Consider the following 22,700-nt stretch of genomic DNA (forward strand, 5'->3'; position numbering starts at 1 on the left):
GCCTTATAAAGGCAACCTCCAAACTTAATTATTCCCGAAGCATATTCAGGTGACAGTACTTAACCTACTGCTAGTATGTATGACCTTGCCGTTCTAAAGTGCATGGACTTCATCAGGGAAAACTATCCTGTTGGGTTTGTCTTAGAAGAAGCAGTTCAGTATCAATCCTTTGGGCAGCTGACATTGGGGGTGCTATTGCCCTATGTACAGACTGATAGGTGGCTTGGATTAAGTTTGCCTATTTTGCCTGCTGCACTGAAGAACAGCCACATGAGCACAGAAGAATAACTTTCTTAGCACATTCTCAACAGTCAAGTATGAACTTAGTTGTTCAGTATTCTGGTGACTACTGAAGGAAATAATGGGCCCTGATTCCATTGACATACATGAGAGCTCTCATAAAGAATAATTTTGTAATATCATTAGCAGGGTTGAGTTCTGAGTCAATTTCTGGTCAACTGGTCAACTCCTATATTTCTGCAATCTGTGTGATAATGATTACCTTGTAATGACAAGATTTCGATTTGAGTCATGTGAGAACTGTGCATAATCTGTCCAAAAAAGTGTTATGGATGGGTAGAGAAATTCTTGCCGTAAACTCGCTCAGAGGCATCACAGAATACATTCAACTCAATGTTTTACTTCTCATGTTCAGGACAAATTAAGAAATAGCACCTTGGCATGGTTTCCTTTGAGAGATACTACAGTTTATTGGTCCACTATTGACATTTGTCGAGCATCCCCTTTCCAATGCATTCATCCCAACCTCTTTTGTTTATCTACAGAGCTTGATCAGCTTGATTTAGCTTGCATAGTGTAAGGCAACATATAACAGAGGGGGTCATCTTGAGAGCTTAGACTATCAATGTTACGCATGGTGGGCTCCTCTGTGCATAGTGGGTGATTCCAGTAGCCAAGCTAGTTACAGGGCCTTTCTGTCGCATTATCTATACCATAGTAGATGGTGGACTGTACCTTTGGTGACTTTGGGGGTATCTGCTCTGTGTTCTCAGTACAAGATTTATCCATATTATACAGCTCAGTGGCTCTCCTTGATATTTGAAGGGCTTATAATTTTTTCTCAAACTCAGGGAGAGTGTATGTTCTAGCCGTCCTATTCTGGAGAATACATTTGGACACACATTACTAAACAAAACTATCTCTATAAGATAATCTATGAACATGGGAATCACACATAAGCTCAGTGCTGGATGATCCCTGCAATATATTAATGAGACCTACAAGAGTGCTATCTGATAAAGTCCTCAAAACATTGAGCATCTTATAGCTTCAGTAGGGGTTTTCAGAGAAAGTTGCCAATTTATTGCTGTACCAGTTGTCAAGGCTGGCCATAGTGCTGTTGCAAGGCTTGCATGGCTCAGCTATAAGCCATGGGATCATAAATGTAGCGCTTAGCTATCTGGAATGCAGCTTGTAATTTAAGATGATCAAGTAACACTTGGAATTTATAGTCCTCTGTCAAATGGAGATGTGGGCCAAGAACACCAAGTCCACAGTGGTGAAACTGATGAGCTTTGGTTTAGGTATTCCATAAGAGGAAGCGATAGCCATCTCCACTATGCTTGGAACTTGAACTGCTGGCTGCACAGTAGAAGAAACTGGTGCAGGATATGACTATGGCTAATGTATTGCATCAGGGAGAATGACATTCTGATATCTTTGTAAGTATGGATCTGAGTCATTTACAAATCGCAGTAGTGGAGGTTCTGAGTACTGAGTCATCAACGGCTGTGCTGGTACATATGGCGGAAATGACTGATTGACCCAATTACATTTACATTTGCGGCATTTAGCTGACGCCCTTGTCCAGAGTGACATACAAAAGTGCTTTGAGTCTCTAGCAATTAATAAATCTACACTGGTAAGCAAGATTACAAACTCAATATAAATATAACTATTGATTTCTACAAAGCAAACTTGGAAAGTGCTAATTTAGGTGTTTCAGGAAGAGGTAGGTCTTCAACCGTCACTTAAAGATAGCCAGGGACTCCGCGATACAGACATCTAGAGTTCATTCCACCACCTCGGTGCCAGTACAGAGAAGAGCCTGCCAGAGAAGAGTGGAAGACCTGCCAGCAGAGAGCTGCAGTAGTCCAGTCCCGAAATTACAAGAGACTGAACTAGCCCCCGGGCAGCCTGTGTGGACAGAAATGGTCGAAAACTTTGGATGTTGAAAACGACAGGAACGAGCCACATTAGCAACATGTGAGGAGAAGGATAGTTGATTGTCCATAGTTACCCCAAGTTTACGAGCAGTAGCTGAAGGGGAGAGCAGAGAGTCATGAAGAGTTATTCGGAGATCTTGACCTGGAGATGAATCCTCTGGGATGACCAGCAGTTCTGTTTTGCTGGGGTTGAGGCTTAATTGATGAGCAATCATCCATTAGGATATGTCTGTCAATCATGCCGAGATCTGAGAGGAAGCTGTGGTATCTGAGGGAGGAAAAGATGAGTTGAGTTGAGTGTCATCTGCATAGCAGTGGTAAGAAAAACCATGTGAGGATATGACTTCGCCACTGGAGTGGGTGGGACACCAGTGGTAAGTCTGCACGGGGCAGATGTGGATCCCCTCCATGTTACCTGGTATGAGCGACCTTTCAGGTAGGAAGCAAACCATTCCTATGCTGTTCCGCGGATACAGAGGCTCCTGAAGGGTAGACAAGAGAGTCTTGTTGTCGACTGTGTCAATTAGCATTCACAGTGCATATGGGTGTCAAAGAAGATATATACATATGCAAAGAAAGCATTTCACCATGCTGTAAAATGTATATGTGACAAGTATTATGCACCTTTTTTTTTAGCTCCACCTTTCGTTTAGTAAATATATGATGAATTCAGGTCACATTATTTGTGCAGATGGAGGGATACTTATATGGCTCTGTTTGTGCGCACAGATTTTGCAGTTACAGTATGATACTAATTTGGATTGTATATTTTTTTTTAAACAGAGCCTGTCTTTAGGATGTACCTTCAGTGACTGTATTTTTGCATCATCTGAACAATGTAGCTTTTTTTCCAGAGCTGTAGTTGCCATCACCACAGTAATTCTTCAGTCCTCTGTAGCTGCTAAGGACCAAGGACCGTTTTACACTTAGCTTACTCTTTGCCTCTACATGCACTACAGTGCACTTTATCACTTGTCACCTTATACTATGCGTGAAATATACATCTCAGAACACATTTCAATAATCAAGGCATCAAACATATGTGCAGTCTCGCATATGCAGTATTTTACAATGTGCTATTAATTTTTCCCAAATTTTAATTCCTTTCATAGTTTTATAGAGTTTAAATGTTTATTTCAGAGATTTGCCAAACTACATTTTGTTGCATTGCATACAATGACAATAAAGTACCTTACCTACCTTACTTATCTAACTAACTACACCCTGGATTATGAAGCAGAGTCTTGGAGAAGTCTAAATAAAAACCAGGCTGTATCCAGCTCCAAAATCCAGCTGCCTGTGTCAAACACGTCACACATTTACCGTTCACACTGCCAGGGTTTAGGTGATTTAGGAAACACAGCTCTTGAGTGGGAAAAGCAAGAGAGAAGCTGTGGAAGAGGTTTTTTTTCTTAGTATTGGACTGCAGTCTTATATATCAAGAATTCATTACACTTTGTGATTCAACTTTCAGTTGAAACGTGAAAATTTTCATACAAATTGCAAGCACCTATGCATGTGTGTCTTTTTTTAAGGTGCAAATTGTGTTTTATAAACCTCTATAAAGTAATGAATAAATTACTAACCATCCAAACGGTAAGGAATAAAGATCAAAAGTAAAAAGGGTATTAAATTACAAATTAATTTTCTTAAAATAATAACAAAAAGTTATTGATTTTGAATGTTTCTTCATTCTCTTATTTTGCTAGAGGTACTGATTTATGTATAACAAAGTGTGTCATTCGGCTCATATGTAAAAAAAAATTGTTTAAAAATAAACTTTTAAATTTTGCGATTCAAAAATGCAAACTATTTATTGTCTGTTCTATTTAGGTTTAAAGAAAATAATCAAGACTAATATGTAAAAATGTCAAAATGTGTTGTAACAATTTAACAATTGTAAATTCTTTTTTCTGATAAGGACTGCCCTGCCGAGTCAGGTGACTTCAGAGCTCAGCAGTGCTCCGCCCACAATGACATCAAATACCAGGGACAGACATATGAGTGGATTCCAGTGAGCTATGACCCAATCGCACCTTGTGCCCTCAAGTGCCATGCTCAAGGGAAGAACTTAGTGGTGGAACTGGCACCTAAAGTTCTGGATGGCACTCGGTGCAAAGCAGATTCTCTGGATATGTGCATTAATGGCATATGCCAGGTAAATCATGACTTTTTTTTATTTCTCTCTGATCCAGACATCTGATAAGAGGTGGATATTTAGGAAAGGTACACTCTTACGTGGCTGGCTCAGAGTACAGGCAAATCAAATTAAGTCAATCTGTTGGTCTATTTATATTTATATATCTATTTATATATGCACTGACTATCAAGAAACTTCAATTATCCAGCAATTATCCAATAAGCCAATCATATGGCACCATTACAAGTCAAGAGCGTCAGTAAATGTTCACATTAAGCATTTAGATTTTGGGGAAAATGTGATCAACCAATTTGCCTGATTGGTTTGAGATTATTGGAATAAACAGTAAAGCAAATAACTACACTTTACAATTGTGGTGAGTAGAAAAGCATCCCAAATTGCTTAAAATAGTGAACCTTGATGCAGATGGGCCACAACAGTATAAAGCCACATTAAGTTTCACTCCTGTCACACAAAAAAAGTAATCTGAGTTTACAGTGGGCACAGAGTCACTGAAACTGGACATAGAAAGATTGGGAAAAGACAACACTCTTCTACTCTTGAACTGTCCTCTTTTTGTCTTTTTCATGTTGTAATGTGACCATATGATTAGTATATGGGATATCTCTCAACTTTTTAATTGTTTTTATGATTACAAAATGCAAATATCAAATGTCAGGTTATGCATTTAATACAATACAGATAAACTGTCTAGTAGCTTTTTCTTACACACATATGGATGGTCTTGGGAGAAAAATTGGCACCACTGATGTTTAAACACTTAACCAAGCAATTCCTGTGGTAAAGGTTCATGGAAAAAATGTCTTCTTAATTTACAAACAAATCCATTATACAAGAGTCTGCTTGAGTCATTACTGCATGAATTATGCTCTAAAATAAAATCCAACAATCATATTATTCATCTTTTTTTGCCAGATCATTTTTACTGGTGGTCCATAAGTGGTGGTCCACTAGTGACATAAATAGATAATAAAAGGCAATACAATGTTTTGATGTGTCTATGGTTTTAAGGTATGATTAGGTATTCGAATTAAAAAGAGTTTGTGGTTCAAATGGCATATAAAGAAATTAAATTGAGCATAAAAGTATGATTTATGTTTTTTAACACTGAACTACCTAATCAAATCAGACTTTCTAGAACTTGGTAAACAATATATGCATCAGCCTTTATGTACTTTACATCGCACATTGTGGACAAGCTCGTAGTAGTTCGTACTACAGAAATCAGGGGTGTCCACTTGTCTGCAATCTACAAAATATAATATCCATTATTCAAAACTATTGAAATACATTTTTGTGGTTTAGCAGCATTTCAATGATATTAACAACCTATGTTAACAATTACATAATGCAATGTTGATTGATCTGTTGCTCCAAAAAGTAAGGGGACATTTACTAAGGCAGCCAAATCATTTGCAATAAGCATACAATAAACCACTAATTTTTCAAATTTGCTCTCTTTTTCTCTCCATTTTACAGGAAGTGGGCTGCGATAGGCAGCTAGGCAGCAACACTAAGCCGGATAATTGTGGAGTGTGTGGAGGAGATGGCTCCAGTTGCCGCCTGATCCGAGGCCAATCACAAATACACGTCTCTTTGGAGGAGCGTATGTGCTTACACACACACACACACACACACACACACACACAGAGGCAGACAATAACACACTCACACTCAACCCTCTCTGCTTGGAATTGGTATTGGTATTCGTATTGGCATACAATAGGAGCAGGCAAATGGGTAAGAAATGGCAGGTGACCAAATTAGAGGTAATAGAGAAAATTCTTAGGGTGGGGGCAGAGAAAACATCCTCGAGCCATTGAACATGGGTTTGGAATTGATGTAAAATATAATACATGCATACATACATACATACATACATACATACATACTGTACATACATGCATATATACACAGCTCAAATATACAAGCTCAAATATCCAACCTCTGCTTTTAAAAAGTTTGTTTCATTCTGTATTTGGTCTGAGGCACTTCGAATTATTTCAAGTGCCTCCACATTTTCATAAATGTCTTTGGTTATTTGATGAAACGGTTCAGGCACGATTTTCAAATATTGACATTGTGTCTCGTTATGACTTGCGGTAGTTAAGTAAAGTGTGCTTATTTAAATCAGTGTCTGATCTCAGGTCAAGCATAAAGGGCTCTTTGAAGGACTCTGAGGGTATGCGAAAATTCCCGGGCCTGGTCGAACATTCTTCGAGTTCTCTGTTCTTTTGCGAGAGCTGGCAGGTTTATTTGCATACTGGGTTTTATGGCTCAGCCAGTCGACATATTGTTTCACATGCTGGGAAAGAGGATATTTTCGGGTGCTTGTAAAGAATTATTGATTCCGTGTGAGGCCACTAATGGGCTGCGTTTTTAGAAAAAGGCCAATAATAAGCTGTTCCGCTTACTGTAATTCGTTCTCTCTTGGCATCACAGAAGCTTGGATTTGCTAAGCCACTTTTAGACTTTTGTAGACCTATTTGATAATAGTTTGATATGATTGGAAGGACCCTGCTAGTCGTTGCAGTTGTTTGGATTACGTTTCAGTGCCATACCTCAGCTCTTTCCGTCGGCCTACTCAATTTTTTTCTTTATTCTTTTTTAAACATTTATTTATTAGAATGGCTTACAAGTGGGGCAGAATCCTCTCCAAGAACAGAGCAACAATGGCTGTATATAGCAGATCTGGTATTTTAGCTTGTAACTTTACAAAAACAAAAAGTAGGAGTGTGTCTCACATAATAAGATTCAGTATGATGCTTTGTATTAAATATACTTTTAACGTTGCCAATATTTCAGTTAAATACTCTTTAGGGTTCTTTCTCAATGTGGTATTGCATAAGCGGTTTGATTTTAAGTGAAAGTCTTTGCCACATCTTCAATTGAAATTGAAGAACCAATGCACTCCACATGAACAAGTTCAAACCACATACTGTAAGCCCAAGTAGATTTAAAATGATATGATTCAATAATGCAGAAAGAGTTGCCCGACTACTGGTTGGTACTCGTTTAACTACCGTTACTGAACAACATTCTCTATTAGTGTAGCTACATTGTAAATCATTGCACTGAACCGTAGAATAGCTACAATGCTGTTTTTAAACAAGTATGTCTTTTTTGCTCTTAACATACTCTAAAGCCAAGTTTCTTTTAACGGTGTTGGAAAAAAAAGTGCCACGCTACAAATGAAGATGAGCTCAGATGTTCTCCAATGGAGACACGGCTTCATATTGTTCTTGGAAAGGCCTGCATGTCTGCACTTGGTCTGCACTTGGTCTGCCAGTTCATGCTGAAGTCATTTTCCTCATGCAAAACCCTTTTTCCCGTCAAGGGAAGTGTCCGTGTGCTTCGATTAAGAACCAGTGGAATGTTTGGCATTTCCAGACTGCTGTGCTATTTGCAGCGTAAAACAATCCAAAAGCGAAGCGTTGCACTCCCTTCTATCAAATGGCATCTAGCTAATACTGTAACTCACTGCTCGGCAGTGTGACATCCAGGTTTCCTTTCTGCACTTTACAGCAAGCTTGAGTAATCTTATAGGTTTTTCTCTCTAGGATCCTCCATCCCACTGGCTAGCATTCTGCATTTTATTCCCCTATTTTTTGTATTATAAGTGGTAAAAATGCTTCTAATTAGTCACCTGCTTATGGTCCATTCTTCTGCTCCATGCTGGCTCTCTGCTGCGTTCCTAAAAGACGAGGGCAGAAGAACATTTACAACACCATTATGTGTTTTTATTATTATTATTTTTTGGACCTTTGTGTGTTTTTATTTGTCACTGAATTGGTTCATGTGTTGACACGTGCGCACGTTAGTATTGTGGCAAGCGCATTAAACTAAATTTCAGCATCTGTATTAAAAAAATATATACAGTCTGAAAATAATGGATGAAAATATGAATAAAATATGAATAAAATCACACTCACTAACACACACACACACACACACACACACACACACACACACAGTATTATAGTGATGTCAAAACTTGAGAAAGTCACACTGGATTGGAAACTGATCCCCATTTCGGCCTGTGTTGAGCAAAAAGAATACGTTTCATGTTAAAATTGTGCATAACTAAGACTTTTTGGCAAACTGAGAACATGTAACTATAGCACAACTGTAGCTTCTGTGGTGTTTAAACAGTAACATTAATACTGGGAGCATGAGCAGCAGACTGAAGCATGTGAAACAGTGTTACAAATTGGGCTTATTACCAGAGTGTATGAGGCATTGCGAGAGCACAAATGTATTTTCGAGCATGGAGCCGTGAATCGAACCCTTCGCTTGCTTCAGGAATTTATAGAAGAGACTACACACATAACTAATTTTTTTCCCCTCTATCCCTTAAATGTACAAATGGAAAATGCAAGCCCACATGTTTTTATGTATGATTATAAAAGAACAATAATTCTTATTTATATTTGCACCATATATGTTTCAGGTGTTAATGCTCGGTATTTTGCTTGTGGGTTTTTCCCATTTTATTTACCACCATTGGCCAAAAAAATGTAGTCCATCATTCATTCCTTCAAAATAAGCTAGGCACAACATTGGATTGGCACATTTTACAATATGCTTCATTTAAAACATAAATTATTTTCCACACACAGTTGACCAGGCCTCAGAACATTATTCCATTATTTTATGCATTAAATGCCAGGACTTTCCAAAAGTGATTAATTTCAGGGGCACCCAAGACCCTGGCTTAGTTCCACCCCTGAATGCAGTAGCCACTGCCAGACTATGCAAATGGCTCTCTTCCTCCTTGTTAAAATGTATTAATAATGACACGTCTCTTGTGAAACCTCAATCTTCATAAAAAAAGGGGTTTTCTTTAGTCACTGTTAAGGGGGCTATTCTACAAATAGTGGACTGAATAGTAAGCAACCTGGCTGTGTAACAAATACAGTACCATAAATGGATCATTTGGGGGTGATATTAAATCTTACATCTGCATAAGGTCTGTTGTGTAATAAAAGGAGAAATAGTCCCTTCGAATTTCTCTTGTAAGTCACTCAGTCATATTTTCAGTCACTAACTTCTTCATCCACTTACTTACTAACTCGTTCATTAATGGGAAGCAAAGAGCAGCACTTCACAACACAGGGCTTGCATTGATCGAGATGAAGATTACAGCTGAGTTCTTGTGTAGTAGAGGCAAACGATAGGTGTACGTATTTATCTATAGCTTTTAAACCGCCATTAAAGTCACTAAATGAACCCTCAAGGTCACACAGAAGTTGTAGGAGCTAACATTGAAAAAAGCCCAAACAATGCATGGATCAATTCTAATAGATTACTAGAAGTGTTGTACCTGTATCCTGTATTTTGTGCTATCTTTTTTTATGATTAAAAGAAGAAAATTAGCATAAACCAATTTTGTGTGTATTCGTTTGAACATATTGAAAATAATGTAAAGTAAATAGGTAAAAATCCAAGAAATCTGCAGGTTCAATTTGTTCTACTGAGAGTATTTTTTAATCGATGTTTAAAATGTTCACTCAGTTAGAACAGCCTGACACAATCATCCAACTACCTACATACACATAGGCCTACATATATTTGTTATTCGACACGACCATCTAAATTTTCAGTCTGCGTCAGAAAGATTACTTCTTACACTGAGTTCTTGTTAAAAGGAAGCACTTTTATTGTTATAACTTTGTTTCTGTGCTCTTAATAAAGCCCTGAAGACAGTGCTGGAAGTTCCTCTGGGAAGCCGAGGTCTGAGACTTACAGCCAAAGGTCCTGACATCATAAGTAAGTTTCTGTGTTGCAATACATTCACTAAATCTGCAATTATCTGGTCCTGTAAAAGGATAGATAGATAGATAGATAGATAGATAGATAGATAGATAGATAGATAGATAGATAGATAGATAGATAGATAGATAGATAGATAGATAGATAGATAGATGTTTTCAGAAAATGACACATTAACTGCAGTATAATAATAATACGTTTTAATAATTTAATACGTTCAGGAAACCAATTAGAAATCTAAATCAAAATATGATGATGGTGATGGTGATTGTGAAGATGATGACTATTCCAATCTTTAAATATCTTTAAATATTCCTATCTTTAAATATATACCTGAGAACCTGAGCTCATTTCAATGGTAAGGTTCTTGGATTCCTAAAGTCTTTCTATTTTTAATTTTCTAGGGACACATGCATACTAATATATTTGAACATTTATATGCCTACGCTTAAAATACCCTAGGCTTCCTTATGCTGCATGAGGTCTTGACAGCATAATAGGAACCATGTGGGACAACCTATCTCTCTCTCTCACACACACACACACACACACACACACACACACACACACACACACACACACACATACACACACCAATTTATCTGCGGTTGTGATGTATATGCCTGCTGTGTTTCTTCCAAATACCAAACTTTTCATTGAAAGCAAAAATGATTGTTTCATATGTGTCATTCGATTGGACCTTGAATATTAATTTGAAGTTTCTCCTGAAGAAGCATTTTGGGAAAATGAGAACAATAGAGTAAATATTCCACTTTGCTCACAATTAATAAACCAGTAATTATTTTAAACGCACCTTCTCAATCATTACTGGGTGTTACTGAGGTTTCCAAAACATGCTGGGAAACATCAGCGCCTTGGTGATAAATCACAGGCTGAGAAACAGCCATTACTGCACACAGATATGTGGTCACCATGAGAACATGAAGCAACGTGTTAGTGAGGTGTCAGTGTACACAAAAACAAGGAATCAGATATTCAGCAAAAATACTGTCATTTTCAGCAGCATACATGGTTTCATTTTGAGTGTACGCTGCACACCTTTCAAAACCGTAACATCATTGACAATATCACATTACTTCAGAATCTTGTGATCAGTAGCAATTTTTGTTTGGTGATTTGCTTATTTTTTGGATTGTAGCTGTAGGGTTATGCATGCTACGCTTTTCTTTTTTCTTTTATTCTAGACACATTTTCACCTACTATGACGGCAAGTAAAAAAATAAAATAAAAAATGTACAAGAATAAAGTTGTAGCAATAAGAGAAGATTTTGTAACTTTTCTGTACAGATACAAGAAAAACAGCTGAATGATGAACTGGGATCAGAGATCTACTGCGCATAAGAGCAGATGAATTTGATTTCCTGACTCTCGCTGGCTGTTACTAAAACATGCTTGGTAATAAATTGCACACTGAGAAAATCATGTTGCTGCACACTGGATATGTGGTCACCAGGAGAGCTTGGCGCAAGTAGTCTCTGAGCTCAGGAGTGTAGTTGCTGAGCTCCAACATGATTGGGAAATATAGTATAATGGTTTAGTGTTAACTAAACAATTCCTGTCCAATTGTCCTTGTACACATAATATACTGTGTATTGTATACGCCTAATTACCGAGACACAAATATGTACTCGTGCACTCACCTGCACTGTTTAAAAGCCCTTCATTTTCCTCAATGAATACTGGGTAAGAGTTTGGAAAGCTGCCATGAAGTGTTTTCACAGATCATTTACTGGGAGACTCACAATGCGGATGTGGAAATGTCCACTGGAGACAAAAAGGTAGAAAATGGAAAGAGACAACACTTACACTGCCAACGGTACAGTGCGCAGCAGTCAAGTTCATGCACTCCAGAGAAACTAAATATTATCAGAAGCGAGTTAGAGATGGCTAATCAGATTTCCTGTGGATGGGGCCACGGTTACTGTTACCATGCTGAGAGATTTCCATTAGGAATGGATTTAATGGAAAGCTTGTTTTGGGAACGCTTAATGCGCCAAGCGTGTGGGAGTGTATGCAACCCTTTATACTGCTGTGTGAAGAGTTTGAGTGTGTATGACAATAAACATCCCTTCGCTGAGTTGTATAGAACTCTAAACGCTGTTTTGTGGAGTGTGTAAACCATAAATAATGAGGGGGGAAAAAAAACGTTAGCTGTTCGATTTCCCCAAATGGAAACCATGTTTTTGGGATTGCTTGAATGTAGACTATCCCAAACACACACAGCAATATATTAGTGGGAAAAAACACACAAGACAAACAACAGGCAAGATTTACCACTTTAATGACAAGCACCTGAATATGATTAAGCTGTGATCTGAAATGTCCTTGCTTTTCTAAGCAAAGTGCTCAGGCTCTTGTTGTCCAGATTGGTTTACACAAACAAACCTCTTGCTTGATTACTTTTTCCTTTATGACGTGGGAACAGAAAGCAGCTCTGTCAGAGAGCGGCCAAACATCTTCATCTTGTTATTCTGGCAGCACCTGCTAGCACTGAGTTCAAAAGCAACTGCTCTTGGGTTGTAAGTCAAAAAGTGAGTACACCCCTTACATTTCAGCAACCATTTTGGTATATTTTCCCAAGGGACAATACAATAGAAATAAAACGGATATATTTTAGAATAGTCAATGTGCAGCTTGTATAGCAGTACAGATTTACTGTCCTGTAAGAATAACTCAACATGCAGCCATTATTGTCAAAATAACTGCCAACAAATTTGAGTACACCCTAAGTGAACATGTCAAAACTGTTTCCAAAGTGTCAATATTTTGTGTGAGCACCATTGTTATGTAGCACTGCCTTAAACCTCCTGGGAATGGAATTCACCAGCGCTGCACAGGTTGTTCTGGGATCCTCTTCCACTCCTCCAGAATGACATCACGGATTTTAGACACATGGCGCTTCTCCACCTTCCGCTTGAGGATGCCCCACTGGTGCACAACAGATGCTCAATAGGGTTCAGGTCTATAAACATACTTAGCCACTCCATTACCTTCACCTTCAGCTTCCTCGGCAAGGCGGTTGACATATTGTGTTTGGGTTCTGAGGATTTGAGAATTAAAATTATTGCTCTCCACAAAGATGGCTGAAGCTATAAGAAGATCGGTAACACCCTGAAACTGAGTTACAGTGTAGTGCAGTGTAGTACAGATATAAATATATCCAAGTTTAATTTCTATAGTATTGTCCCTTTAAAAGATATGCTAAAATGGTTTCTTAAATGTGAGGGGTGTCATATTTATGTGTATATATCACATATATACACATATATTGCTGACCAGTCCAGCTATAATGTTTATTAACAATACATTAGGTGACATAAGAAATTCTTTTTTTATTTCTTAAAGACCAGAAATATACGTAGCTTTGCTGAATGTGTGTGTGTGTGTGTGTGTGTGTGTGTGTGTGTGTGTGTGTGTGTGTGTGTGTGTGTTTATACCTATGTCTTTATAGCTCAGGTTCCCCATAAGCACAAATAATACACACAATATAATTTAATTTACATCCCAACAATATTGCCTTTTCCAGACTAATGGTGGTTTGTTTCTGTATTAGTGATTGAAGCTCACAGTCTGAACAACAGGAGAGATGAGCTGGTGTTGAGCTCTTCAGGCTCATACTCTCTGGCCAACAGTACTGTGGATTATCAGAGAGGAAGAGAAGCTGATAGACAGATTCTACGCTGCCATGGGCCGCTCACTGCAGACTTCACTATCAAGGTGAGCAGAGAAACAACTATTACACAAGTGCAGGGTTTCATATTTTATCTTGGTGTCCCTTCGAGGAAATATCCTTGCATGTTAAATGTAGGTTATATTAATTACATTTGTGTGTATAGTGTATATGCATTTAGTTTCCATAATTAAAGATAAACTCTGCTACTAAGTTAGAATAGATTAAACTTTACATTGTGCAGAGTACAAGCACACAGAACCAATGATATGATAATGGAATCCAAACAACATTTCATAATCTGTACATAAAATACTATTAAAAATGATTTTTATGTAAATATTTTTGGGTGTGTGGAACGGATTATCTGAGCTTTGCATTGCGAATTTTCCAATTTTCCTCCATTTTTGTCACTTTAAAACATTTACAGAATTTTGTAGCCTATGTGTATATATAAAGGTTAAGACCTCAAGGTATTAACAGTAGCAGCTTGCCCCTGACCTGTCAATCAGACCCAGAACCATAACTGTTAAGACATCACTGGCCTCCAATGAAATGTTTTATTTGTATATATATATATATATATATATATATATATATATATATATATATATATATATATATATATATATATACAGGGAGGAGGAAAATAAGTATTTGAACACCCTGCTATTTTGCAAGTTCTCCCACTTAGAAATCATGGAGGTGTCTGAAATTGTCATCGTAGGTGCACGTCCACTGTGAGAGACATAATCTAAAAAAAAAAATATCCAGAAATCACAATATATGATTTTTTTAACTATTTATTTGTATGATACAGCTGCAAATTAGTATTTGAACACCTGAGAAAGTCAATGTTAATATTTGGTACAGTAGCCTTTGTTTGCAATTACAGAGGTCAAAAGTTTCCTGTAGTTTTTCACCAGGTTTGCACACACTGCAGGAGGGATTTTTGCCCACTCCTCCACACAGATCTTCTCTAGATCAGTCAGGTTTCTGGCCTGTCGCTGAGAAACACAGAGTTTAAACTCCCTCCAAAGATTCTCTATTGGGTTTAGGTCTGGAGACTGGCTAGGCCACGCCAGAACCTTGATATGCTTCTTACAGAGCCACTCCTTGGTTATCCTGGCTGTGTGCTTGGTCATTGTCATGTTGGAAGACCCAGCCTCGACCCATCTTCAATGCTCTAACTGAGGGAAGGAGGTTGTTCCCCAAAATCTCGCAATACATGGCCCCGGTCATCCTCTCCTTAATACAGTGCAGTCGCCCTGTCCCATGTGCAGAAAAACACCCCCAAAGCATGATGCTACCACCCCCATGCTTCACAGTAGGGATGGTGTTCTTGGGATGGTACTCATCATTCTTCTTCCTCCAAACACCTTTAGTGGAATTATGACCCAAAAGTTCTATTTTGGTCTCATCTGACCACATGACTTTCTCCCATGACTCCTCTGGATCATCCAAATGGTCATTGGCAAACTTAAGACGTGCCTGGACATGTGCTGGTTTAAGCAGGGGAACCTTCCGTGCCATGCATGAGTACAAAACAATGACGTCTTAGTGTATTACCAACAGTAACCTTGGAAACGGTGGTCCCAGCTCTTTTCAGGTCATTGACCAGCTCCTCCTGTGTAGTTCTGGGCTGATTTCTCACCTTCCTTAGGAGATTGACAGTCATGTTTAGCTTCTTCCATTTTCTAATGAACAGTGGACTTTTCCCTGTAACCCTTTCCAGCCTTGTAGAGGTGTACAATTTTGTCTCTAGTGTCTTTGGACAGCTCTTTGGTCTTGGCCATGTTAGTAGTTGGATTCTTACTGATTGTATGGGGACAGGTGTCTTTATGCAGCTAACGACCTTAAACAGGTGCGTCTAATTTAGGATAATAAATGTAGTGGAGGTGGACATTTTAAAGGCAGACTAACAGGTCTTTGAGGGTCAGAATTCTAGCTGATAGACAGGTGTTCAAATACTTATTTGCAGCTGTATCACACAAATAAATAGTTTAAAAATCATATTGTGATTTCTGGATTTTTTTTTTTTTAGATTATGTCTCTCACAGTGGACATGCACCTACGATGACAATTTCAGACCCCTCCATGATTTCTAAGTGGGAGAACTTGCAAAATAGCAGGGTGTTCAAATACTTATTTTCCTCACTGTATATTTATATGGTGAGCCTTTTCTCTTTTTGATCTTTAGGCCTACAATCTATTATGTCCGATACAGAGCCAACCTGTGACTATCTGTGACATTGTTAAAACCAAAAGTTCTGAATCTGGCTCTTGTCACATTCTGCATTCTTCATCCTGTCTGACCCTTTTTGTTTCTCACTTTCCTTTTTTAATGATTATATCACACAACCTTTAAAGCATGATTAAAGTCTTAAAGGATTAAAACTCCTACCAGTCAGGAAACTCACTGTAATTCCCCTAACCTATACTGCTTTAACACATCTGAACAAAAGGCTCTTATTAGATGTGATGTGAGCTGCTGGAGCTAAAAAGGTGTGTCTAGCTAATTTTCTCTCATTAATAAAATTTGGTAACTACTGTAATTCACCTCAAGCATAACCATCTGATTATGTGTAATAAAACAGTCTATGACTTTTTGTAACCTACTGGCTTCATCCTCTACTGATAATGTCTCTGGGGATAATCAATTTTGTGCCACCGACAAACTGGCAAAATAAACACTACCTAGCAATTTATCCATGAGCCACGATACTTTCTCATCGCACATAAAGAGTCTTCATTTCAAAGTCACTGTGATTTTTTGCTAGAGTTATATAACTTTACTGTACTGCATTTTGCTAGATTTTGTCAACATTTCCACATTCTTAGATCAAGTAGTGGGAATTGGAAAAGTGTAGTGAGCACCACAGCATCAATTTACCATGCAACACTGAAAAATATATAAACCAATTGGGGCATGCAGCATCGTAAAAAATCTGTAGAAAGTTTTTTATTAATTCTCTGGCTGTTGATGTGAAAGAACGCAAGTGCACTGCCGAGAGTTCTAATAGCACTAATAATAAGCAGAAGAAGCAGAAGAAGTAAAAATAGATTAAGATTAAGAAGAAAAAGAATTCTATGGTTTTTACATGTACTGTAATATGCATTAATATGTATGTACATAAACTATATGTTAAAAAATAAATAAATAAACGATAGATAGATAGATAGATAGATAGATAGATAGATAGATAGATAGATAGATAGATAGATAGATAGATAGATTATATTAAATTGCACAGTGCAGTGTTTTTCACTGATTTTTACATTGAACCTTCCAACTATTATGTGTGTTGAGTGAAATGTGTATGTCCATTATTTACATTTTTTTCAGTTAAAGTATGCGGCTTTAAAAGACACAGTGGTCATGTACATGTTCTACCAGCCGATTCGCTATCAGTGGAGAGAGACGGCGTTCTTCCCCTGCTCTGTAAAATGTGGAGGAGGTAAAACACCAACCAGGAGCCATGTGATCAGCACATTATCTATCTGGTGTTTTTAAAACATAAAAATAAATATAACCATACCGTTACACCTCTAATAGTAATGTGTATGCGTATATATACAGTATATATATATATATATATATATATATATATATATATATATATATATAAAAGTTAATTCGTCCCCCTCACTTTTTTAGTGGAGGAAAAAAAACAGGTAACACTACACATTTCGTCCCCCCCACTTTTGAAATGATGGCTACGCCCCTGATATATATACATACATACATACATACATACATACATACATACATACATACGTATAGTGCAACCTCGATATGTTTTATGACCCCTCGCGAGTAACATAAAATTGGTTTTGACTTTCGCCTTTTAATGGTTTAATGGTAAAATGTACTATACTGTAAACTCAACAAAAACTTGGAATTACTTATCATAAATGTTTTATTTACTACTTTAGATAAATAATATAATAGTTTTTCAAACATAAAAACAAAATTTAGGTTATTCAAATAAACAACTAAACTTCTACATTTTAAACTTATATATTACCACTATAAATTACATTTCAATTATCCTTATAAACAAGCTGTGTAGAATTAACACTGCAAGAGGAAACAGGTATTATTTGCTTTCCTCTTAATCTTTTTGTTTTATTATTTGTGTGAAATTCTGATCAGCATCTCTTAATTCAGTGCTGATTCAGTTTGCATTTCTCAGGTTACCAGCTAAACTCAGCTGACTGTGTGGATATCCGCTACAACAGAACTGTCGCAGATAATAACTGTCACGGCTATCCGGAAAACACTAAACCCAAACCCAAGCTGAAGGAGTGCAACATGGAGCCCTGTCTCGAAAGGCTAGTTCACACACACACACCTATACACACACACACACACACACACACACACACACACACACACACACACACACACACACACACACCAAACCACCAAAAGCATGCCAAAACTAACAAACTTTATGATGATTGCAATATTTTACTTTATAAGGTAACACACTGATTGTGTGTTTGACACTGACTGATGCAATCTAATAAACTCAACAGGCCTCATAAGTCACACTGTGTGAAGTATGCACTTTCTGTTTATTATAAAAGCCTGTTTTTTCCACAGCGATGGCTTCAAAGAGGTCATGCCTTACGACCACTTCCAGCCTCTTCCACGGTTAGTAATCTCCTCACAATATCCGGTTAGACATGTAGTCATTTAGCAGATGCTCTCATTTAAAAATGCTCTAATTTAGTAACAGGGGCACTGGGTAGCTTAATCTAGGAGCATTCTGTGTGGTTTTTTTTTACGACTGTCCAACATGTAAACATAAAAAATAGAAATAGAATATAAAGATAAAAAATAAACTAAAAAAATTTAATAAGTATAAAGTATAAGTATATTAAAAGTATGTATATAACTGAAAAGTATGAAAATAAGGTTATAACATCAACAAGACAATTGTTTCTTTTTATAAACAGAAGGCAGGACTTATAGGACAATACAATGTACTTGCTATGTTGAACAGTACATTTTTCCCAAATATAGGATGTTTATTATTATGTTGTTGTGAGGATGAGGATGATGACGATAATGATGATGATGATGATAAAGATTATAAGATTATGATGTATTAAGAAGATGTATGAGTTAATATTTTTGTATATACCTGGGCATGTAGGTGGGAGCAGAACCCCTGGACTTCGTGTTCATTATCATGCGGAGGTGGGAGTCAGGAGCGCAGCGTGGTCTGTGTGGAGGAGGACATGCAGGGCCAAATTGTTCAGGTTGAGGAATGGAAGTGCACACACTCAGCACGGCCCATCTCCAAACAGAGCTGCAATAATTTTGAGTGCCCAAAGTGGTTGGCAATGGAATGGTCTCAGGTAAACAGTGTTCATCTGTTGTTCTGCACATCCATCTATCCATCCATCCATCCATCCATCCATCCATCCATCCATCCATCCATCAATCTAGCTATTATACTATTACCGATGTACTTGTTAAATTATTCAAAAATAAAAAATAATAATGATAATTTGTCAATCCATCCATCCATCCATCCATCTATCCATCCATATAATGTACCATGTGCTTATTCATACAAAAGAATAATGATAATCTGTCCATCCCTCTATCCATTTAGCTATCCCACCATTTACCATGTGTTTTTTTAATCATTCATACGAAACAAAAAAAATTATAATCTGTCTATCCATCAATCCATCCATTTACAATGTGCATGTTTGTTTAATTGCTTAAACAAAAAATGTAATTAAATAGAATAATAATCTGTCCATCCATCTAACCACAGATGCACCTAAAACTATCTTTCAATTAATTTATTGACAAATTGGGCAAAGCAGTCAGTGATTGAATATGTACAAAGTACACCTGTTTGTATGATCCTCTAATCACCTACTTATGTTTCAGTAAGACACCTACCACAGTAAGAGCAGTGTGGCCTCTGTCAACTGTCATCTCGTGTGTGTGTGTGTGTGTGTGTGTGTGTGTGTGTGTGTGTGTGTGTGTGTGTGTGTGTGTGTGTGTGTGTGTGATTATTTTTTTTCCAGTGCACAGTAACCTGTGGCCGTGGTCTACGTTACCGTGTGGTTGTATGTGTGGATCACCAAGGGGAGCACACAGGCGGCTGTACCACTGAACTTAAACCCCACATCAAAGAGGAATGTTTAGTGCCAATCGCATGCTACAAACCGAGAGGTATGTATACTTGTACATAAAATATAGTGTTGGTGAGAAATCACCAGGGGGCCATTACTTATTACAAATGATCTATCATAATACTTTATTGCTCTTATTCCTCTTTATGTTTAGGGAGTATAGATCAGTTTGTGGGTTTTTTTTTTTGTAAAATTTTGTTATGGCAAGCATCTATATATCATACTGGAATGTTTCAGACCCACAAACATGAAGACACAATCCAGCATCTGAAACTGCATCAGAAAAGTGACAGAAACTGGGAATATTACTAAGAGTAGTCAGGAAAACTGACAGTGTCTACATGCATACATGACTATCAGGATTTTATAATAGAAAATAATGAAAAAGATATGTTCAACTAAATAATTTGCAAGACTTTGCAATAGAGCAAAAACTATGTGCTTATATGTACAGTATGTACATCTTCTTCTTCTTTCGACTTCTCCCATTAGGGGTCGCCACAGTGGATCATTCGTCTACATACACGCCCTGTCCTCTACATCTGCCTCTTTCATACCAACTACCTGCATGTCTTCCTTCACCACCCCCATAAGCCACCTCCTTGGCTTCCTCTTTTTTCCTTCCTGGTGGCTCCATCCTCAGCATTCTTCTACCAATACACCCCATGTCTGTCCTCTGCACATGTCCAAACCATCTCAATCTTGCCTTCCTCACCTTGTCTCCAAAACGTCCTACATGCGCTGTCACTCTAATAAACTCGTTTCTAATCCTGTCCATCCTCGTCGCTCCCAACTAAAACCTCAACATCTTCAGCTCTGCTACCCCCAGCTCCACCTCCTGTCTTTTAATCAATGCCACTGTCTCTAAACCATACAACATCGCAGGTCTCACCACAGTCCTATAAACTTTCCCTTTCACTCTTGCAGATACTCTTCTATCACAAATCACTCCTGCCACTCTTCTCCACCCACTCCACCCTGCCTGTACTCTTTTCTTCACTTCTCTAACACTCTCCATTACTTTGCACTGTTGACCCCAGGTACCTGAACTCCTCCACCTTCTCCACCTCTTCTCCCTGCAACCGCACCACTCCACTGCCCTCCCTCTCATTCACACACATGTACTCTGTCTTACTCCTACTTACTTTTATTCCCCTTCTCTCCAGCACGTACCTCCACCTCTCCAGGCTCTTCTCCACCTGCTCCCTACTCTCACCACAAATGACAATATCATCCACAAACATCATAGTCCATAGAGACTCCTGTCTGACCTCGCCTATCAACCTGTCCATCACCACTACAAACAGAAAAGGGCTCAGAGCCGATCCTTGATGCAGTCCAACCTCCACCTTAAACTAGTCTGTCGTTCCTACTGCACACTTCTCTGCTGTCACACTCATTCCACCACCACGTCTCCTTGTTTACCTTTCTATTTCCAGATGTCAGACCAAGTACCCTTCTAGCTGCCTCCCTTATCACTTCTGCAGTAGTTGCCCAATCATCCAGCACCTCCTCACCACCACCAAGCCCCTGTCTGACCACTTCCCTGAATCTCACACTACATTTTTCCTCCTTCAGTTTCCACCGGTACCCTGTTGGCTACCGATACTTGTGGCGGTCTTTGGTAACCCGGGCCTTGACCGATCTGGTATTAATTTCTCTTTCGTGATCCGCATATTTGATTTGGCACGTTTTACGCTGGATGCCCTTCCTAACGCAACCCTCCCCATTTATTAGGACCGGTTTTAAAAGACTCTGATAAAAGTTGAAGTACTGACTATACTTTTTTACTAAAGTTAAAGTAAAGCGGTTTGTGCTCTGACATGTACCTAAATAAAGGTAGCAGTACTACTATCTGTTTTAGTGTAACTAGATTTCATATTAATATTAGGGCTGTCAATCGATTAAAATTTTTATTCGGGATTAATGGCATGATTGTCATGAGTTAATTTAACATTTAACAAAAATGAATCGTACACTTTAATCTGTTCTAAATGTACCTTAAATTAATACTTTTCAAGTTTTTAATACTCTAATTAACATGGGCATAGACAAATGTGGATGCTTTATGCAAATGTATGTTTATTATTAGTGAAGTCAGACAATTTAGGGCATGAAGACAAAATATTCTTGTAAATGATTTAAAGTAATTATGGTATTTTAAATTACGTTAAATATCAGGACACCAAACGGAACCTTTGCTATGTTTCCACACGGACAGTTGATAATGTGATACCGGAGAAACTGTACCTCTTTTACCTGACATACAAATTACACAATTAGAGTATTTATTTATTTAAAAGTAGACAATTCGAGCTTTCGATTAATATATGTATTATGTCTGTGATGTAAGTATTCTCTGAGATTCAGATTCAGGTGTTTTATTTATGTGTAATGTGAAGAGAGATGACAGAGGTTAGAGATGGCAGAGAGTGCTCTCGTCTGTTTTTAAAATTTTACAAAAGCACAGCAGTTTGTTCTCATTATGTGTTATAGTGTAGATAAAATAAAAGTAGACTCTTTACACATTTAAATGATGTATTGCTCTTATCTGTACAATCAAAAAAGTTACTTTCGGCATTATGGGGAAGAAAATCTACAAAATGCGCCGGTGCATTTGTCGACCCCAGAGAGTTCATTGTGTGCATTATGGTGGATTTTGGTGCTGATTTGCGACTTAGCACATCAGTAAAACAAATGTTTGATGAATAAAAATTAATTTTTG

At 37.8% G+C, this 22,700-nt stretch overlaps 1 protein-coding gene across 2 annotated transcripts in view; it reads left to right on the forward strand.

The window, feature by feature from the left end:
* adamtsl3 (ADAMTS-like 3) overlaps positions 1-22,700 on the forward strand; it is a 200,041-nt gene that overhangs the window by 109,665 nt on the left and 67,676 nt on the right. For both annotated transcript variants that reach the window (XM_046857561.1, XM_046857562.1), the window contains exons 6-14: positions 4,108-4,344; positions 5,827-5,953; positions 10,042-10,116; positions 13,694-13,857; positions 17,157-17,268; positions 18,007-18,145; positions 18,420-18,470; positions 18,976-19,180; positions 19,868-20,015. In XM_046857561.1, the coding sequence (XP_046713517.1) occupies positions 4,108-4,344; positions 5,827-5,953; positions 10,042-10,116; positions 13,694-13,857; positions 17,157-17,268; positions 18,007-18,145; positions 18,420-18,470; positions 18,976-19,180; positions 19,868-20,015 (1,258 nt within the window). The remainder of the gene's footprint in view (positions 1-4,107; positions 4,345-5,826; positions 5,954-10,041; positions 10,117-13,693; positions 13,858-17,156; positions 17,269-18,006; positions 18,146-18,419; positions 18,471-18,975; positions 19,181-19,867; positions 20,016-22,700) is intronic.

This window comes from Silurus meridionalis, chromosome 9 (assembly GCF_014805685.1).
Source record: "Silurus meridionalis isolate SWU-2019-XX chromosome 9, ASM1480568v1, whole genome shotgun sequence".
Classification (NCBI taxonomy): Eukaryota; Metazoa; Chordata; class Actinopteri; order Siluriformes; family Siluridae; genus Silurus; species Silurus meridionalis.